The following is a 21,311-nucleotide window of genomic DNA, read 5'->3' on the forward strand; positions in this document are numbered from 1 at the left end:
GCTAGATCGCAGGTCGTTAGGAAGGTCAAATGACAGCTTATATATAAGCGGCACAGCACTGTGCTTAGCACGCACAAGGACTCAGTGGTTGTCATCTGTTATTAATATTGCCCTCACCACCCCTGCAGCAGGAGGTGGAACCACAGAAAATGTTGGTGGGAGGTTGCTGCAGAGAGTTGACTGTCTGGGCTCAGTTCTTCCCCAGCAAAGCAGGCTTTGGGGGACAGTGTCCACCCGAAGAGAGCCAGGCAAACGCCCCTCTGGCTGGCACAGCCAGGCCTGTGGTTGTGGGGCCGTTTCCAGTGGGCCTCTCCATCCTGGGGATTTTCCTCTGCTTCAGCGTGAGAAGTGAACTGTGCCTTTCAGCGTCACCCCGCGGAACCGGGACGGCCCCTGCCTCCCCGCAGCCTCCTCATCCCGCTGGGCCCGTCTGTTGTGTCTCTTTGAGCCCTGAGAGCGCTGGCACCCTGGTCTGCCCGCCTCCACACGCACACACTGTGGGCTGTGCCACCGGGAGAGGCTGCCGGGAAGCTGGGCTCAGCATCCCACCGTCCCCTTTCCTGAGGGCAGCCTCCCCTGGCAGGGAGGAGCTGAGGCTGCACAGGCTGAATAGGGCCCTTTATTCCCAGGCTCCCACAGGGAGGGTGTGGAGCCATGCCCACCACGCCCACCACACCCACACCCACACCCACACCCACATGGAGTGGGGACGGCCTGGCCCTGGTGCCGGGCTCCGAGTTAACCACACTCTCTGGCCCCGCTCTGTCTGGGTCCTGGAGGGCGAGTCCATGTCTGCTGCAGCCCCACTCTGGGCCGGCAGCCCTCAATGTGTGTGGGGTGAGGTAGGTTTACCCTTGGAGGGGTGTGTGTATGTTTGTGTGGTATATATAAATGAGAGAGACAATCTAGAGCAAGAATGTGTCACACACACACACACTCACACTTATTTATCCATTCAGCAAACGTCAACCAGGGTCCACTGTGTGCCAGTCCTCATGCTGGGCCTGAGGATACAGTAGTAAACGAGGCATCATATAAGATCTTGTGTAGAGGCAAGGTCGTTACAAATCCTGGTGAATTCTACGAGGGAAACAGTGAGGACCGGGGAGAGAGGCAGAGGGGCCTTGCTTCCTCAAAGTGGCCTGCCAAGGCCTCCATGAGGCGACCTGAAGGGTGAAAGGCCTTGCAGAATCTGTTCCAGCAGAGAAGGGCTTCTGGGGGGAGGCGACGCTCCGCTCCTTGGCCTGGGTGCTGGTTACATAGGGGGGTTCAGTTGGTGAAATTCCTTGAGTTATACACATGCATGTGCACTTTTCTGTATCTTTATTATACTTGAAAAGTTTTTTTTAAAAAAAGGAGAAAAATTGTTCTGGTCTCATAGCTCTATAAGGCTGCTCAAAAAGCCTTCAGTTCCATTTGGTTCCGTATTAAAACCTCTGATATGCTGGCCCAGGTGCTTTATTTCTAGGAGACACGTGAAAATCCCACCTGGCCCCGGGGAGGATGGGGAATGAAAGATTTTGTTCCCTTCAACCTGGCTCTGCGAACCTCCAAACCAGAATTTGGGAGATCATTTTTCCCTGTAAATTGACTCCTTCTTCCTGTAAGTGTGCTGTGGCGGCAGGAAGGCTAAGGTTCTGATCGATGGTGAAACCCCAGTGGACTTTTGCCAGTGAGTTTCCCTGAGTGCGTGGGAGAGGCGCGGAGAGCGCGGGTTTGGAGACTCACCTGTGTGAGTCATCCTGGAGGGCTCCCAGGTGGGCGGATGGAGTGAGCCATCGCTGCCTCTCCGCTGTGACACCTTCTCTGCTCTTGGAATTGGGCCGATGGAGGAGCATCCCAAAGAGGGGAAATGGGAGCTGTGTGGGAGACCCGGTGTGTGTAGGGGGCTGCGGTTTGAATCAGAGAAGGTTGTTGCAGGCTGAAGGGAGTCAGTATTTGGCCCTGGGTGGGGAAGCCAGGTGCATAGACAGATGCGAGGACTCCACGTGGCCAGCCAAGAGACAGGAAGGGCAGGTTGTGCCCCCACCCCCACAGCACCCCACCTACTTGACCCGGAATTGTCAGCTCATGAGAGATCCTATTTGTTCGGCATTTATTGTGGGCTGGGCTCCATGTTAAATGCTTTTATGCACCAGTTCATCGACTCCTCATGATAATCCTTTGTGTTGGGCATTATGGCCATGCGCCGCATAATGACATTTTGGTCAATGGTGGACTGCATGTATGGTCCCATAAGATTAGTACCATATAGCCTAGGTGTGTAGGAGGCTATACCATCTAGGTTTTTGTAAGTACACTCTATGATGTTTGCACGATGACAATGAAATTGCCTAACCATGCATTTCTTAGATGCATTGTTAAGCAACACATGACTGTATTATGCCCATTTTGCAGTTTGAGGAAATTGAGATTCAAATAGGTTGGGACTTGTCCTATATCTCCCAATAGTAAATGGCAGAGCCAGATACTAGTCAGGAGCCTCCAGGTGACAAGGACTAGACCCATCTCAGCCTGGTTTAAGAAAAAAGGGGAAATTTATTGGTTCACATAACCGAAAACTTCAGGAGCAATGGTTTCAGGCATGGCTGGATCTAGGTGACCAAATCATGTATCTCTCTGGCTCTCAGCTTTGCTTTCTTCTCTGGTGACTTGATTCTCAGAAAGGCTTTCCCCACATGTGACAGAGGTATACAAAGATGCTCCCCAGCAACTTTGGGGCTTACAGTTTATGAGTTAGCAGCCCATGTAGAAAGAGAGCACTTCTCTTCCTGGTAGTTTCAGCATAAGTCTCAGGCTGATTCTCAGACCAACTTGGGTCACATGCCCATAGCCTGACTCTACTGACTGGTAACTCCAGGAGTGTGGGGTGAGATTAGCCCCACTGAAATCACACAGACTGGGGCCGGCTCCATGGCCGAGTGGTTAAGTTTGTGCTCTCCGCTGCGGCGGCCCAGGGTTCGGATCCTGGGCGCGGACATGGCACCGCTCATAGGGCCACGTTGAGGCGGCGTCCCACATCCCACAACTGGAAGGACCGGCGACTAAGATATACAACTGTGTACAGGGAGGTTTGGGGAGATAAAGCAGGAAAGAAAAAAGAAATCACACAGACTGAGAAAGAAGGAGGGAATGTTCCTCAAGAGAAAATTAGGGGCCTTGTAATACACATGCTGATGGTAAAACCCACAGATGCCTACCAGGTGAGACTCTAGCCAGAGCTGGGGTCTTGGCATGAATCGAGTGAGATGCGTGGGAGCCAGAACTCAGGGCATGGACTCACGACCCCCTGGGCTTCAGACCTTCCTCATCAGGACCACGTCCTTCCAGAACCTGCATGTGCCCACTGCTTCCAGCCTCAGCATCTAGGCCTCACCCACCCACGTGGCCCCTTGTCTCTACTGGTCTGGGTGAAGGGCGAGGAAAGCCAGGTGTTGCGGGGGAGAAGCAGGATTGGGTGGCAGAGTATAATCCGAGCCAGGCACAAAGCTACAGATAGTGGGCCATATCAGAGGCTGGCAGCAGGTGAGCAGGTGGCCTGCCATCCCCAGACTGCAGCAGTTCAGAGGTGGCAGCACTAGAGAGAAAAGCAGGGGCCTGCCCACCAGCCGTTCAGACTCTAATATGGGTGGGGCTCAGCCACGCGAAGGCTGGGAGGCCACAGTTAGGAAACAGCCGAACATCAAACGCAGCACCAGCTTGCAGGGAGGCTGGGAAACCAGCAAAGGCTGATGTTGACTCTGCTTCTCCATTCTTCTCCCCTCTGCCCATCCTGTCCCCTTCCATTAAGACCCCTCTGTTCTGTGCTCACTCCCCTCACCAGGCCCTGTTGTCAGGTGAAAAGCTGATGCTTGTTTATACTCAGGTGTGAATGATTAATAAGGCTCACGGTCATTCTCCAGGGAGAAGTTTATACAGCCCAACCAAAATCTTAAAGAAATTAGATTCTGATTCTGTAATCTCAGGCGTCCAAGAAGTAGGCTGTGAGGTTGTTCAATTGAGTGGGGTATTCTTAGGGCCCGTGTGTACCCTACAGGCGGCTGCTTGCTCTAAACCATCAAAAGTCCCTGGCTGATTCTCATGGGACCACCTTAGGTCACCTGCCTGCTGGGGTGACTCCTGGAGGTGGGGGTTGGTATCTGCCCCTCTGACATTAAATGGATGGAAATGAAGGAGGGATTGCTGTTTGTGTTTTTCCTGGGGGAGGAAGAGCCATTAGTGCATCCGTGCATTGTTCTCTGTGCCCTCCTATGCCCGAGCTCTTTACTTAAGAGCTTCTGTCTTCATCAGTCTGTCAGCAGCCACAACCGTTCGAGATGCCGGATTTGGGCAGGGGGACACAGGGTCTGTTTGCTGGCCCGGCCCACTTCACACGGGGACCCACGCCAGGTCTGAAGAGCGCAAAGAGCTGGGGGAGGAGGAGCCTGAGGAAGAGTAATTACTCCTTTTTCCTCCCCACGGGCACTGCCTGTGTCCTGTCACTCTGTCTTAGTGCGTTCAGGCTGCTGTAACAAAATACCACAGAGGCTGGAAGTCCAAGATCAGGGGGCAGCATGGTGGGGTGAGGGCCCTCTTCTGGGTTGCAGCCTTCTCGCTGTCTCCTCTCGTAACGAGGGCCTAGGGAGCTCTGTGGGGTCTCTTTATAAGAGCACCAGTCCCATTCATGAGGGCTCTCCCTCACGACCTAATCACCTCCCAAAGGCCCCGCCTCCTAATACCATCCCTTGGGGCATTAGGATTTCAACCCATGAGTTTTGAGGGGCACAAACACTCAGACCATAGCACACCCCATGAGCAGACGTGGCATTTGTGCGGCGGAGGGAGGTCCCTCTGGTAACTCTCGAGTCTTCTTTCCTCTAATTGGTTTGGGAAAGTTCTCTCTTCTTTCCTGGGTGCCACGTCAGCCAGCAGAGCCTGAGGGGACCCCCGCCAGCCCCCACTTCACTCAGCTCTCAGATCCTCAGAGCTGGCCTCTTCCCTCTAGGGCTCCAGAGACCCTTGCCCCCCTCTCTCCAGACACTCCCCTGTCCCTCCTGAGGGCATCAGGCAACACTCGCATTCGTTACAGCCAGCCCCTGCCAGGTGTCACCAGGGGTCGAGGGGGTGTAGAAAGTCATCTGTGCCCTGTGACGATTACAGTCAGTTAGGGACACAAGACTCTGTCAGGTGTCTGGCCAGCCCTATGGACTCTCTCCTAACCCCCTGTGGTGGGTTGAATAGTGGCCCCCAAAAAGATATGTCCACATCCTAACCCCGGAACCTGTGAATATGACCTTATTTGGAAAACAGGTCTTTGCAGAGGTAATCAAGTTGAGGATCTCGAGATGAGATCATCCTGAATTAGGGGGGGCATTAAACCCACAGACGGTGTCCTTATGAGGGAAAGGCAGAGGGAGGCTTGAGACACAGACAGAGGGGGAGGCTATGTGAAGACAGAGGCAGATGTTGGATAGATGCTGCCACAAGCCAAGGATGCCTGGAGCCACCAAAAGCTGGAAGAGTCAAGGAAGCATTGTCCCCTAGAGGCTTCAGAGGGAGCACGGCCTGCTGACACCTTGATTTCAAACTCCTGGCCTCAGAACTGGGAAAAGATAAATGGCTATTGTGTTAAGCCACTAAGTTTTTGGTAATTTGTCGCGACGGCCCTGGGAGACTAACACACACCTTTCATTTTTGTCCTCAGATCCAGTTAGATAGGCAAGAATGTTGTTCATGGAGAACAAGGCCTCTGTGCCATGTGGTCTGTGGGCCTCTGGGCCCCTCTATGGTCTCCCCTCTTTCTTAGGCGAGTCCCCTGTGATGCTCCAGGCTCTCTGGCCTGCACTGAAGGGAGGGGGTTGGGAACATCTGTGCCCTCAGAGGCTGGGGTGTCTGAGAAGAGCTGGCCTAGGCATCAGGGGGTCCCCTGGGAAGGTGAGAGGGGGCCCTGGGATGGCAGCTTCCTAACACATTCTCCGAGACAGCAGGGGAGGGAGGGAGAACAAGAATAAGGTGACTGCCAGAGGGTCCAGGAGCTTGGTAAAGGAGGGCGAGACAGGCATTCAAGGAAGGCTTCATGGAAAAGGTCTTAGGATGGGGAAACCATGCCTTAGGATGCAGGGGGAGGCCCAAGGGCACTTAGAAGAAAATCAGACTCTTTTCTGTGGCTACGAGACTCCTACACAGCCTCTCTTCTGTCTTCCAGCTCTGTTCTGTGGTTGCCTCTGGCCGAGTCCTCTTGCTCCAGAGCTTTGCACGGCTGGCTCCTTCTCCTCAAAGTCTCTACTGAAATCAGAGAAACTTCCCTGACCACCAGCTGAATTCTCCCCCTTCCCAGGCACGCCCCTTCCTATTACCCTGTTTTATTCTCTTTATAGAGGTGGGAGAAGACATGTATGTGTAACCAAACTACTTGCTAGATATGCAAATTGTATCCTGTATCCCTCCCATGCACATCCCCTCCCTAATTAGAAAGTAAAGACCTTGAGAGCAGGGCCCCGATCCGTCTTGTTCACTGCAGTGTTCTCAGCACTTGGAGCAAACCCTCGATCAAGACAGTGATGGATGGGGGCTGGCCCTGTGGCCAAGTGGTTAAGTTCTCACGCTCTGCTCCGGCGGCCCAGGGTTTCGCTGGTTTGGGTCCTGGGCGCAGACATGGCACTACTTGTCAGACCACGCTGAGGCGGCGTCCCACAAGCCACAACTAGAAGGACTCACGACTGAAAAAATATACAACTATGTACTGGGGGGATTTGGGGAGAAAAAGCAGAAAAAAAAAAAAGACAGTGATGGAGTGATGGATAGATGGACGGGTGAATGGCATTCCAGGTGGCAGAAAAGGCAAGGAAGAGGGAGTTATGGGAGGATGTGAACATGCACACATATATGCTGTGAATCTTGAAGAGGAGAGGCTGCCAAGAATAGATCAACCGAGACAAACCAAAAGAGGTTCCGAGGCTAGCCCTCGCCTATCACCCCTTTCGCCAGTGCCCTCTTAATGCCCTGTACAGTGGGCGCCAGCGTAGTTCGTGGAGTTCCTACAGACTCTTCACTGCTCAGTCGGGGGCTCCCTGGCCAATGGTGCTGTGTCTGGTGTTTCTGCTCTTCTTGGTCCCTGGACCCCTGACTCCTGCTCAAGGAATCACCTGTGGATTCCTCATTTCACAAGGAGGACCCTGGAGGCTGTGGCTGGCCTAGGGGTTTAACTGCCCTCCGAAGCTTCTGTCTTTTCTTTATCTGCTTCTCTCTATCGGTAAGAAGGAGCCAAGTCCTCATCTCTCACGTTCTTGAAATCATTCTCTAGAAGCAAATGCCAACTACTAAGACCCATCGGGTGCCACTCAGATGCTCATTAAGCGCCTGATATCCTGAGTGGGAGGGAGAAACACTGTGCCACCTAAGCATGGGGACCTTCCTGAGTCAGTGCCCTGCCTGTGTGTCCTGGCCCAGAGTGGACACTCACAGTGAGAAGGTCAGGCCAGATAGGGGGGTGGGGCAGAGATGGACCTCCCTTCCCCAGGTGATGCCCACCAACTTGTGAAGGTGAGCATCCCCGTGGTCCTGCAGGGCTGGCACCTGCCCAGCCAGCGTGGGGGTGGGGTGGGGACAGGAAGGGTCCATTAAAGTACAAGGAGCTCTTTCTCCCCAAAGCCCGCTAGACACTGGGTCACCTCTCCTTCCCTGCTTCCTTGGTCCATTCATTCTTTCACTCTCATTCACCCATTCACTCAGTCGTCATTCATTCACTTGAGACCCGGGGAGGGGTCACGCATCATTGCATCACCCTCCACGGTTATTGCTTGGTTCTCAGTCAGCCCCCAGAGTGGCTGTTCCCCAGCCCTCAGCACAGGACCTGGCATGGAGAAGACATAAATAATGCACCCATCACACACAGTAAAATCCTAAGTCCTCACCATGGCTCCCAAGGCCTTACATGATTCGAGCCCAAAGAACTCTGGATTTGTTGCCGTCTCTCTCCTCCTCACTCTCTGAGCTCTGACACCCTGGGTTGAAATCCCAACTCAGCCACCTAATAGCTGTGTGACTTTGGACAAGTCCTTCAACCTCTCTGAGCCACCATCTCCTCCTGGGCAAAGTGGGGATTTTAAAAGTACTTGCTTCCAAGTTGTTGTGAGCATTAAGCGAGAGAACCCAATGAACAGCTCTCAGCATGAGCCTGGCACGTAGTAAGCACTGAGCTGTTACCACCAAGCTATTACTCGCTTCTCGTCTGCTCCTCTCGATTCCACCACCCCCACTACGTAAGTCTTGGGACTTCTCGGGGAGCAGTCGTGGAGCCCCCACCCTCCAGTCTGCGGATGAGAATGCAGAGGCCCCAGTGGAGGAGGGACCTGCTTCAAGGTCATACAGCCAGCCTGTGGCCCAGGCTGGACTTGAACCCAGATGTCCTGCCGAGGCCCCTGCTCCTTCTGCTGGTCCCACCTTCTCAGCGCAGGCAGAGGGGCACAATCTTCGCTTATGTGCTCCAACCCTGTCGGGCTCTCTTCCCCGCTCTCAGGATGAGTTCAGCCTGAGGTCTGTGTCGTGCCCTGTGTGTCTGCTCATCATATTTCTGGGGCATCATCTGCCTGGCTTTGAGACTCTGGCAGGAGGCTGGCCTCCCTGTAAACGGGCTGAATTACATTTACAAGAGGTCTTTAATGCCCTGTGGTCTCGGCTTCCTTAATGGGGCTTTTCCTCCTCCTCCTTTTTTCTCTCCCTTTTAATACGGTCACCGGTTTGGCTTTCCGAGTGCGGTTTGGATTCCTAACAGAGAAGTCAAGACCGTAGAATCCCTTCCAGATCTTCCCTCCCCTCCCCGCCTCCCCCCACCGCCTGCGCCAAAGCCCCGGGAAGAGAAAGCCGGACTCCTGTCGGGATTTCAGCGAGAAGGAGAGAAGCCCTGTTGGGATTCCAAACACTCAGCCGGGAAAGGGCTGGTACGGAAATGCTCCTCTGACTGCACCTGAGCCACAGGCCCACGAGCCTGGGGAGTGGACGGAAGGGCCAGCCCAGTGGCGTAGTGGCCTCAGCTGCAGAGGGTGGGCTCAAGGGGGCAAGGTGGGGGTCCCACGCCCCTGTGGGTGAGGAGCCAGGCAGAGCCCTCCCACCTCCCCGCCCCCATCCCTCCTTTCTCAAACCTTCTGCACCTTATGGAGGCCTTCATTGTTCCTTAACTATTTGTTTTTCACTAGTTCTATCTCTGCAGCTGGATCAGGTCCTGTCTTATCTCTATCTCTATCTCATCTCTATCTCTATCTCTGTCTCATCTCTATCTCTATGTCTATCTCTATCTCTATCTATCTCTACATCTCTATCTCATCTCGTCTCAGGGACACCCGATTCAGTCAGAGGTGTGGCCAGCCTTGAGTTGGAGGCCTGGGAGGGGGACCCTATTTGTCTCCCCATCTCCCTCCTTTCCTTTTTGTCCTCCAACACGGTGAGAAAGAGCAGGAATGCTATTTTTGGAGAATGGATAAATCGTGTTTTATCTCCTTTCAAAAGGAGCACGTGGCTGAGCCAGGCCTGTGGGCCCCGGCCCTCCTGTGGTCTCTCCTTTGGTTTCCTCTGCGTCTTCGACGAGTCCTGCAGGGTCCTGTGAGACACCTCTCGAGCGCTGGCGTCACTGCGCCTGGGTGACCTCCAGCTCCTGCTGTCACTGGCTCAGGCGGAAGGCTCAGCCCCCCAGCCCAGGGCTGCCCGTCATCTTGTCAGTGCTGAGGGTGGCCTCCTCGCACCATGCGTTTATTTTTACACGCCGTTCCCACGGCAGCACACATGTGCCCTCGGCACGCAGGCAGCAAAGTGACAGGCAACCAAAAAAGGGTAGGAGGCAGAGGCCAGGAATACCAAATCCGTGACAGCTCCCCTCAAGGAAAAAGCAGCTGGCTCCAGTGTCTTGATAAATCATGTTTTATCTCCTTTCCAAAGGAACGCGTGGCGGAGCCAGTTTATCTTGATGACATCGTCCCGTCTGCACAGTGTCATCCTTCTGACAGGAGATGGCCCCTCTGCCTGGCTTCAGGGAGAGTGGGAGGGAGAGGCTGGGAGAGGAAAGTGAGTGGACCAGCAAGTACGTACGGGGCGGCTGCTCTACGCAGACCTTGTGCCCAGTGGAGCGTGTGGCACGTGGGGAGGCAGGCGCTGCAGACCATGGGCTCTGGGTCACGCCGTCTGTGCAGAGATGAGAGGCACGGATGGAAAGAAGCCACACTCCACGTGATGAGTTAGGTGTCCCACTGTCTGACTGGAGCAGGGCTGGTGACCAGGACCTGTGGTGACGGGGAAGTCGGATGCTGAAGCAGCTGCTTTCAGTGCCCCCAGGTCCCCTCACCATTCACCTGCCACAAGCTTCTGGGGGGCACACCTGGGGCTTTGTTCTGGCCCCGGGAGCACCCTCGGCCAGAAGCACCCGAGTTAATGCTCTCAGAAGCTCGACACAAGCAGGGAGTTGGTGATACATACCCAAGGCTCCTCGCCCTCGGTCGGGGTGCCTCTGAGCTGTGTTCTGCATCATCTCCCAGAGTCCCCAGCAGAACTGAGCTCTGCTGCCACAGTGATTAACTGACCTGATCATACTTCCCGCTCCTCTACTGATATTTTCCAGCATCACCTCCCAAATAAACAACGTGCACTCAACTCCTTGTCTCTGGGTCTGCTTCTGGGGAAACAGCCTAAACCAAGGCCATGGTAGTACTTGACTTGACCGTGACTGAGGAAGCGTAAGTGGATGAACATGCAGTCTACATATTTGTTCACAGGCAATGGGGATCACCTCAGTGAGGACCCCTTTAATGCAAATTATGAAAATCCATCTCCAACTAGTTTAAATTAAAAATAATTTTATTGTTTTATGCAAGTGAAAAGTACCCGGTAGACTCTGCATTCAGGAAAAGCTACATCCAGCTGCTCAAATGACATCAAAGGAATCAGCCCTTCACCGTCTCTTGACTCTGCTGTTTAATCATTCAAGAAACATTTATATTGAGCACCTACCTAGTGCTGGACACAGCTCTTTTGTCTCAGTCTGTTTCCTTCTCAGACAATAATGAAGATAGCCACTAAAAGTTCCAGGCTTTCATCCTGGAGCTTAGCAACTGTGGGAGAAAGGAGGTGCCAGCTGAAGTCTCAATGGGAGTCTGAAGCCTCATTGGCCTAGATCGGGTCTCTGCCCATCTCTGGTTGGCTAGGCTGGGTCATGTGCCTACCCTTGTTGCCAGGGGGTGTGGTTAGCTCCATCTGAACCACAAGGACTGGGATGGAGGAGGGGACTTCTGCAGAGGGAAATCGGGCTGACTTGGACAACAGATGCCTGTTACAGCTACGGGGTGAGCACTTCACCATGTGCCGGGCTCTCTGGGCCCTGAGATGAGTCAGATGGGCCCCTGGTGAAAGGAGGCGCTCAGATATCTGTAATACACAGCAGGATGTGGAGAGCACCTTAGGAACAGACAAAGCGTATGGATGTTCTGCAAAGAGGGAGGTTACTCCCAGCTCAGCCAGTCAAGGAAGGCCTTCTGAGAGGGGGCATTGCCCTAGACCTTGACAGCCACTGGGCACAGAAATGCCAGCTGTGTTAGGCCTTGAATGTCAGACCAAGGTGTTCAGATTCTAAATTTAACCAACTGTAAAAGGACTATGCATTGATCTATTTGTTGTAATTGAATTTGGCCATCTCGGAAGAGCCTGCTGGGAAGGTTTGAGGGGCTGGCATTTCCTATAAGCTTTGCCTATTCTTGTAGAGGGGCAGACCAGCCCCGCTGCACCCCTACAGCTGGAGGCTGTGTGTACAGAGAGGCTGGAGAACAGTCAGGCTGGGGCAGTGGCTCTCCCCTTGGCATTGATTTGTGCCCGCCCTGGAAATAGCCACCCACCTAAGCTAAGAATAGGAATTCCTGCCCAGCTAGTAGGAGTGAATGCTGATTTCTCAAGGAGGGATGGGCCTGAAAACAAAACAGCGTGTGGGTTGGGCCATCCTTTGTATTCGTTTGCGAGGTCACTTGGGAGCCGCGCCCACATTGGGGCATGGATCCTGCCATTAGACTAGACAAGGTGACGTGACCAAGATGGCAGCCTCCAGGGCTCCTCAGCTGCCGGAGAAGTCCTGGGCCCTCAGCCTTGGGTCCCTCCTGCCCTCTGGGAGAGGTGACCACTCCTCCTTGTTTCCTTGACAACAGGCAGGGATGGTGGCAGGTGGTGGGCAGCTAAGATGCTGAGAAGCCAAGGGAGAGGAGAATGAGCAGGTAGGGTCCCTGGTCACTATGGCAGCTTTACTGGAATCACCGGCTCATGAACGTCTCTCTTCCAGGCAAGATCCTCTTCCGGAGAAGCCACATCCGGGATGTAGCTGTGAAAAGGCTGAAGCCCATCGACGAGTACTGCCGGGTAAGGGCGTGTCTGAGGGTGGGGTGGTAGCCCATCTGCCGGAGAGTCTGTCCAGCTGAGAAGGAAGGCCGTCTGTACAAAAGTCTTGGCTGTGGTTTAGCAGAGGCCTCCCGAGGCCTGGCGTTTCCTGGCCAGAGGAATGGGTGTGGGTGTACCTTGGGGAGGGGTCACCCCGTGACTGGGCCACTCTCTGGGACATGAAGGCCTTGGGCTCCCAGCTGAGTCTCTGCTCCTCTCAAGACGTGTCCATATTTCCAAACACTCCTTTAAGTCACCTCCACGGGCTCGGGCGCTAAGTGAAGGGGCCTCCTGCTGAAAGGAGTCTGTAGGTGGCATTTTGCTGGACATAGAAGAACTCTTTCTTTGAATTCCTTTTGGGACGTTGTTGGCATCAGTTCTGAGTTCGGTAACATCCAAAATGCATGTTTGTTTATTCACAGAAGTCTTGATAGAAGCAGATGTTCATGGACCCATCTTTCTAGATGCAGATGCTCACACAGACACACACATTAAAACAGCCAACGCCAAAAGCAGACGGGAGAGTGAGGGCAGTCTCGTGAGGCAGAGCCCATTTATCTTTCTACTTCGATCAGAGTCCAGGACCCCTGCAGCGAGGCTCCCACTGCAGTGGCCTTAGCACATGGCCTTCGGATGACCAGACCACCTGGGTTTGAACCCCTGATGAGCTTCATGAACATGAGCAAGTTACTTAACTTCCAGGAGCCTCAGTTTCCACATCTGTACGGTAGGCAGGAGAACAGCCCTCCACAGAAGGTAGTCGGGAGAGTGAAATGAACTGACACCCGTAAGGCAACAGCACAATGTCTGGTGCGGAGGAAGCATTCAGTAGGCGCTAGCTTTTCATTGTTGTTATTTCAAAACGTAAACAATTTAATGTTACCACTGGGCCCCACTGGCTTTAATAGAGATAGAATTTCTTAGTTAAATGAAACCTACTGTGGAGTCTGACTCAAGAATCTTTTTTTTTTAAAGATTGGCACCTGAGCTAACATCTGTTGCCAATATTTTTTTTTCTTCTTCTTCTTCCCAAAGCCCCCTAATAGGTAGTTGTCTATTCTGGTACGAGGTCCTTCTGGTTGTAGTCTGTGGGACGCCGCCTCAGCATGGCCTGATGAGTGGTGCTATGTCCACGCCCAGGATCCTCTCACCAAAGCAGAGTGTGCAAACTTAACCACTTGCCCATGGGGACGGCCCCTGACTCAAGAATCTTGAGGAGAGGCACATGTGGGATAATGTTTTGTTGCAAATACTGGTATTAGAGTGAGAAGAGCTGAGGCCAAATCCCAGTGCCCCACTTACTAGCTGTGTGACCTTGAGCAAGTTACTTTACCTCTCTGAGCCCCAGTTTCTTCCTCTGTAAAATGGAGGTAGGAGCCAGCCCAGTGGCCTAGTGGTTGGGTTGCCATACTCTGCTTCGGCGGCCTAGGGTTCAGGGGTTCAGATCCCAGGCACAGACCTACACACCAAGCCATGCTGTGGTGGCATCCCACGTACAAAGTGGAGGAAGATTGGCACAGATGTTAGCTCAGGGACAGTCTTCCCCAAGCAAAAAGAGGAAGACTGGCAACAGATGTTAGCTCAGGGCCAGTCTTCCTCACAAGAAAAAAAAAACCCAAAGAGGTAAAAACAACTATCTCATGGGGTTCATGAAGGGGGTTGAGTGGGAGAATGTATATCACAGTGTTTGTAACTTCTGAAATGCTCCGTCTCTACATGGAGTTGTTGCCGTAAGGTCCCTTTCTGCACTAATATTTTATAATTCTGAATCACTATGTTTGGCAATAAAAATGTTTAGATAAGAACCAAGTTGCTAAATTTATTAACTGGTGTTAGGGAGATAAGCGCTCTTGTATACTCTCCATTAAGCCAAGTTTGAATTTCGCGACTGTGCAGGTTATACTCGGTCACATTTTCTGCCTTAACCTAAAAGGATGCCCCGATGATGAATACCCTTAAGCTACAAGCTCGTCTTCTTCAGATCAATATTCATCTTCCTCTTTAAAGGGCATTTGCTGTTTCCAGTTAAATTGATGGCTGCAGCCTGAGCTTTTCTTTCTCTTTATATCTTTCCCAGGAAGTTAAATAAATGGGCAAAGCTAATGGGGGAGGGGGCAAAGGGCGGGCGGCGGGCTCTTCCAGCTGGGATTTATGGCTCAGATTCAGCCTCGGCCCTCCTGAGCTGCTGGAGCCCGAGGCATCTGTAGGCGGGCGCTGTGGAAATGCCGTCTCCTCCATCATCTGTAGGAGAAAGCCGATAGCATCTTATCTGCTGGGGTCAGGCTTTGAACAGGACTCCCGAATCAGGATGAGACTCAAGGGGCCCTGGGGATGTTGCTGCTGGCTGGGGAAGCCATTTAAGTGGAGTCTGCAAGAGGAGGGGCTCCTAACCTGGTTAGTGCAGACAAGAGCTGCTCAGAGCTGGGCAACAAAGAGCCGTGTCGTGGGTTCACCCAGCAGCCAGCCGGCCCAGAGGGAATTTACTCTGAGAATGGTGTGGGGCGAGGCAGTGCAGAAGTGACCTTTAATGCTGCTGAACTAGAAAGCTGGGATCTGTGGTCTGATTGTCTGAGACCTTGGAATGACCTTGGAATGGTCATTAGGGATAAGCCAGCAGCAGCCCCCGGTCACTGCCATCCGGCGTTGTGCTTCACAGCTCTGCCACCCGACAGTCCAATCTATGGCCACTCGGGATCCAACAATTCACTCAGCGTCACTTCCCTCCACAGCGAATTCCATGGTTAGTGCCCTGTGCCGTCCATCCCATGGCCAGCCCTTCCCTTGTCCATGCCTCTCCTCGGACACACTGCTTAGAAACTCTGGGGTTTTTATTTCCAGTACTCTGCATGCAGCTCTGCTTGGCTGGCCAACATCTCCTTCCTTGGACCTGCCAGACAACGTGGGCTCCAGGTCTGGGATTTGCCGGGGATTCACACGCACCCAAAAGTCTGCAGCTGGCTCTGCGCACAGAGCAGCCCGCACCTCTGCCAGGACTCAGACGTGGAAAGTCTGACCGTGCCGTGGACCTCCCCAGACTTTGGGCTCACCGCCCTTGCCGGCCAGCCAGTCCCTCTGCCTAATGGCGGTTTCACAGCCCAAATCTCAGTATTAACTTTAAACATATATGGAGCAGATTGGATGAATGTCACGGAAAATTTACCGAGCACCAGCCGGGTGATGGTTTTATGTGGCACTTGAGGGCCGCGTGTCTATCAAGAAGGGTTCCAAAGGCATTTCTTTAACTCCATAAATTAATTTAACGGGCAGCATGGTTATGTGGTTAATATTTAATGGTTCTGTGGCCTCGACAAGTTGAGGACTTTCATCTCACTAACAAGCGTGTGCTATGCTTGAGGGGCTTAGGTAACAATTTTGTAAGTGACTCCATTTACCCTCTTCCTGTGTGTGAAACACATGTTTGTGGTGTTTGTCTAGGGGATAAAATAAATACCCTGGGTGGGGGGCAGTGAGAGAGTGTTTGAGATTGATCAACCTGCCCTTGGCCACGTCGATGACGTTTATGTGGGTCTCATTTTCCTGGTGGGTGCGACTACAATTTTTTGCTGCCCAAAAAGCTGAGCTTGCTTCTATTATTCTGTCCAGGATAGACTTGCTTTCGGGGTCAATGGCTTTCTTGGTGGGAGGGATGAGGGGTTGGCTATAGTTGGACTGGACTGGGGGAGGGACTCCAAGCCCCACAAGGGGGTCAGCCCTGGAGGGGTAAGGGTCTCCCTACCCAGCCCTCCCCTTCTCCGGGACTCATTCATTTTTATCCCCACTTCCTCGATTCGAAAACTGAGGCTCTTACTTGTGGTGGTTCTTAGTCCCAGGTATTCTCGCTCCCACCATGGGGATTTTTCACCACGGCCCATCATTGGCTCTCACTTTATTAAAGAGAAAGGTTCATGTTGCAACTGAAACAGATTCCTGCCAGGAGTTCCAGGGGTCCGTGGCATGCTCCATCCTGGATACAGGGAGAGTAGCTTTGTTGTGGCCCTCGTTTGAAAGGTGGGTGTGGGCCCGGAGTGTTGCTGATGGGGGAGACTGAGGCAGAGAGCCAAGACTGGTCCGTTCATACCTCCCGAGTGGTCTGGACTCTGGGGAACCCAGTGGTAGAATCTCTCCGTCTCCTCTGGTCCAGACAGGAAAAGGAGTTGCCAGCCTGGGCAACTCAGAGGAGCCTTTCTCCTTTAAGGCCCTCAGAGGAGCCCCACTGCCCACCAGAACCTCCAAGCCGCTCAGCCGGACACCCTGAGGTGTGGTTCCACATGCTGCTCCGCCTCAGCTCCCACCCCCTCCTCCACCCCTGCAGTCCAGTCCACCGGGAACGCAGCTGTTCCCAACTAGCCAGACTGCCTTAGGCTTCCGCCCCTTGGCCTGTGCTGGTCCCTTTCCTGGGATGCATTCAGCTCCCATAGTGCCCCTCCCCGAAGTCCCCTGACTCCCCGGGGAAAGCTCACCATGCCTGCTCCTCTCTCCCCAGAAAACTCTGCACATGCCTCCATGCAGCACACTTGCCCTGCACAGGAGGGTAATTTCTGTGTGTCCGTCTTCTCCAGACCAGGAGCTCCTTGAGGACCACGTGTGTTATCTTTGTGTCTTCACTAACAAGCAGAGAGCCTGGCCCCTCGTGGGTGTCCAGCCAGTATCTGAGGACAGGATGCAAAGATCACACACAAGCAGAAGAAACCTCTGAGGAAGGTGACATGCCCCCAAGGCCCCGAGGTACTAGGATCCCTTGTGAAATGACTTAAGCTGCAACCTCGCATTAGACACTATTTCCATTTCAAAAGGATTTGCTGCTTACATCCTTCAAAAAGAGAACACATATGTTTGAAATAATCTGATTTACAGAATTTCGGTGACCCCCAGCTTCCTATTAAAGGTGGTGACCTAGGAGGAACAGGCCAGGCAGCATCAGCAGATGGGGGCTGAGAATAGGGGACCAGACGGACAGGACTCCAGCCCCCGGGCCGCACCCCCAGTCCCTCCAGAGTAGCTGGGTTTTTACCTTTGAGATTTCCATGGATTAGAAACCAAAATGATACTGCTAAAAATAAGAAAATGTTCGACCCCATGGAAAGAGCAGGATGCCCACGGTTGCTTTGCCAAATGCAGAACTTTGCTTTCTGTCCCGGGACCGACATTACCCAGGGTGGAGGGCTTTGCGGAGGGGGGTCGTTTCGAAGCAGGAGGTCTGAGCGGTCGGCCTGGGGCGCCCTCCCTGGCAGGTGCGCTTGAAGCACCAGGCTTGTCCTGCTGTATCTGGGTGGAGCTCTAGAGGCACTGCCACCCTCTGCCTTATCTAGATCTGCACCACCTGGAACGATGATGCGGTACCAAGTGGTGGCCCGTGTCCCTGGCCCCCCGATAATGCTCTTGCGGGGGCCACCAGCTGGAGCCCTCGGAGCAGTTTAGCACTGGGAAAGGGGACACTGGAAGGACTAGCTGAGGGCGGTCAAAAACCTGGATAGCTCTTCAGTGCCTCGTTCGCAGTCTCCCCCGGCACCCACTGCCCCCAGCCCACTCCCTTGCCCTGTTTCTCCAGATCTGCTCTCAGCTAGCTCGCCAGCCCCCTAGACCATGAGTGGCAGGGTTGGAAGGGACTGAAGTCAGCTCAGCAGACATTCTGCAGGGCCTGCGTGCTCTAGGCAGCCCACAGGGCAGTGGCCCCTCCCTAGATGCTGAGGGCTGTGAGGTCATGCCCATTCCAGCTGTTCTCCCACCTGGGACCTTCAGGACCCTCCGACCTCACCGGAGTCAGAGGCTTATTAGAAAGGCTCAGTCACGGTGATGATAGATCAGACACTGAATTCACTGATAATGGTGCTGCTTACAGTCCTGGAGCCACCGACTGTCAGACCCGGAAGAAATTAGGTTGTCTCCAGCCTGGATTTGTCCCAGCTGTGTTCTAGGGGCTGTCGATAGGAAAACCAGCTCCACGGTCAGAGACCTGTGGGCAATGCTGGAGGCAGTACAGACTGGTAGGTGAGACAGAGCGTAGGCTCCAAACTCAGATGGGCGGATTCAAAATCTTGCTACTTACTGGCTGTGTGGCCTTGGGAAATTACTTAGCCTCTCTGTGCTTTGGTTTCTTCTTCTGTAAAATTGAAATCATAGTCATACCCATCAGAGTTAATGTGATGATTAAATGATTCAATCCCCCAGGATGTCATTATTGTTAATAATTGCTGGCCTAAACAAAGCTTTCCAGGTTTCTTTCCTGCAAGACTTCTCAGAGCCTTTACTATGGTAAAGAACATGGTGATCTCCAAGATGGGGACCACCAAGGCACCATTTCGCATGTGCCCACAGAACTCATTTTTCCTCATCAAACAAGTGTTCCATGAGATAGTTTGCGATTCCAGAGTTAGTCTGTTTTATCCTAGAAGAAACAACCAGAGAGGTAAGTGAGCTGCCCAAAGTCACACAGCAAGTCTCTAACAGCAGAATTGGAACTGGAATTGAGGTCTTGTGACTCCCATTCCAGTGTTCTTTGTAGTCTGCATCGCGGCTTTCACCTAAAGAATAGTGACAAGGAAGACAATAGTGTCACAACTGAAATGGACTGCGTGTTTACTCAGGGCCAGGCACTGTGCTAGGCTCCTCATATTCATGACCTTACTTAACCTTCTAACTGGCAGGTGCCATATCCAATCCATTGTACTGAGTTCAGAGAGTACAAGTAATGCATTCAGCATCACACAGCCTTTGAGTGGTAGAGGCAGGACTTAAACCCACGTCTGCCGGCCCCGAGGCCCTGACTTAACCACCCCACGGCATGTATCATGAATGTCCAATGGCAGAATTTTAGGCCTGAGCTGGTGGGTGGTGCCCCTGAAAATGCCCATGTGTTGGCCCCCACCTGCTCCTCTCAGAAAGGCCGGGTCTGGGGGTTCCCCAGCTCTGGCAGCCGTCGCCAGCGCAGGCCTCGGGGACTGACTGCTTGGCACCTGGCTCTCCTGCCAAATGATTTTGGCCAGAGCGGGACTTGGCGGCAGCTCTGGTGGAAGCTGCTCCGAGCTGAGAGCCTCTTGTCAGCCTGAAATCGGGTCCAGCCCTCGATGCGGCTCTCCTCGGGGCTCCTCATTAAAGAAAGATGCCACGGTGGTTCAACCAAAGGCCTCTTTGTCTGAGGCTCTCACAGCCCACGCGTCCTCTGCCCCCAGAAGGCCGGTCTCTGTCGGCATGAAGGGCCCCTGTGTTCGCCGCTGGTGCTGGATGAGCCGTGGCCGGCCGGCGTCTGCGCCGGGGCGGGTGGCAGTGTGCTGAGCTGGGAGGGCGTGAGCGCTCTGGGCCGACTGGAAACCTGGCCTGCCTCCCTCCCCAAACCCCTTTCAGGGGGGTGACCCTGGCAGCGACTCTGCACACAGCCTGGGGCCCTGGTGATGGTTCCCTCCTGCCTCCTGCCCATCCTGGCCCATTAGTGCTTCCTCCTGAACCTTCCTGCTGCCCACCAGGAGCCCCTGCCCTGCACGTGCCTGATTTCCACTTCTCTTTCTGCCTCTGTTTCTGTTTCCCTCCCTGCATCTTTCTGTCTCTCTTCATCTCTCTGTATATCTGTTTCTTTTTTTCTTTTTTTTTTTTCTGCTTTATCGCCCCAAACCACACCCCCCAACCCGTACACAGTTGTTTATCTTAGTTGCTTGTCCTTCTAGTTGTGGGATGTGGGACGCCGCCTCAACATGGCCTAACGAGCGGTGCCATGTCCGCGCCCAGGATCCGAACCCTGGGCTGCCGCAGTGGAGCGCGCAAACTTAACCACTCGGCCACGGAGCCGGCCCCTCTTTTTTTTTTTTTTGAGGAAGATTAGCCCTGAGCTAACTGCTGCCAATCCTCCTCTTTTTGCTGAGGAAGACTGGCCCTGAGCTAACATCCGTGCCCATCTTCCTCTATTTTATATGTGGGACGCCTGCCAGAGCATGGCTTGCCAAGCAGTGCCATGTCTGCACCCAGGATCCAAACCGGTGAACCCCGGGCTGCAGAGAAGCAGAATGTGCAAACTTTGCTGCGCCACCAGGCCAGCCCCTGTATATCTGTTTCTTTGTCTCTGTCTCTCTCAGTCTCTGTCTCGCCCCCTCCATCTCTCTGTCTCGGTCTCTCTCTGTGTCTCTCTCCCCCTCCATTTCTCTGTCTCTCCTTCTGCAGTTTTTCTTTTCCTTCTACCCTCTCTGGGGGAGCAAACAGCACCCCCAACGTCTGTTAAGCGAAAACTCAAGCACTTTGGGGCAGGTTCCACCCATCCTACTTTCTGAGCACCGGGCTTCATTCTGCCACTTACTTTATTGTGGTTCATCCCCCAGCAGCCTCAGGATCCTCATTGTAGACGGAGGCAACCGTGTCTACCTCCAGGACAAAATGGGGTGACACGTGTTCAGGTGAGCTCTTTCAGGGTGGCGGCCGTGTCTGGCTCATCCCTGTAACACCAGGGCACAGCCCGTGTCCTGCTCATGATGAGAGCTCCCCGTTTGCGGGGTGATTGAAGAGTCAAGGAGCCCAGGGCAGAGCCTGACACGTGGTGGCTCTCCTTACGAGTTAATCTCCCCTCTTTGTTTCCTGGCTATTCGTGCGGATGTGATCTGTTAGAGAGCCCCGGAAAGCCCGGCTCTGGGAGGAACAGCTGGGAGTGCAGTGTTGTCTTTCCTGTGCTGGTCGGGGCTTGTCTCGTCTTGCCCGGGTGTGGGTTTGGCATCAAGAAGGCCATCAGGGTATGTTGCCTAGTGTTCGATGCCATACTTGAATTGCTACCTGACCAGCTCAGAGAAGAAGTAAACTGTCGCTTCCCTCTTCCTCAACACTGTACTTTGTCAGTACAACCTAAGACCACGTGTGCTGTTTTTGCCCCATTATCCTGTCCCACTACTGTTGGATATTGGGCTTTGCACAGCCAAACCCTTATTCATGCATTCATTCGTTCATGTGAACAAATG

The 21,311-nt window shown here is 53.5% G+C and overlaps 1 protein-coding gene and 1 long non-coding RNA gene across 8 annotated transcripts in view; one reads left to right on the forward strand and one right to left on the reverse strand.

Annotated features, from left to right (window-relative positions):
- Nucleotides 1–21,311, forward strand: part of SH3PXD2A (SH3 and PX domains 2A) — a 246,485-nt gene that overhangs the window by 106,585 nt on the left and 118,589 nt on the right. For 6 of the 7 annotated variants that reach the window (XM_070633632.1, XM_070556688.1, XM_070556678.1 and 3 more), the window contains one exon: nt 12,287–12,363. In XM_070633632.1, coding sequence (XP_070489733.1) covers nt 12,287–12,363 — 77 coding nt within the window. Of the gene's footprint in view, nt 1–12,042; nt 12,124–12,286; nt 12,364–21,311 lie in introns of those variants that run through there. The other variant, XM_070556699.1, reaches the window with a different exon arrangement.
- LOC139073471 (uncharacterized) lies at nt 9,445–20,993 on the reverse strand. The gene is made up of 3 exons (XR_011522239.1): nt 20,663–20,993; nt 16,842–17,030; nt 9,445–10,250 (listed from the first exon to the last, which is right to left on the reverse strand). It is a non-coding gene; the product is annotated as an uncharacterized lncRNA (long non-coding RNA).

This window comes from Equus przewalskii, chromosome 1, assembly GCF_037783145.1.
Source record: "Equus przewalskii isolate Varuska chromosome 1, EquPr2, whole genome shotgun sequence".
Classification (NCBI taxonomy): Eukaryota; Metazoa; Chordata; class Mammalia; order Perissodactyla; family Equidae; genus Equus; species Equus przewalskii.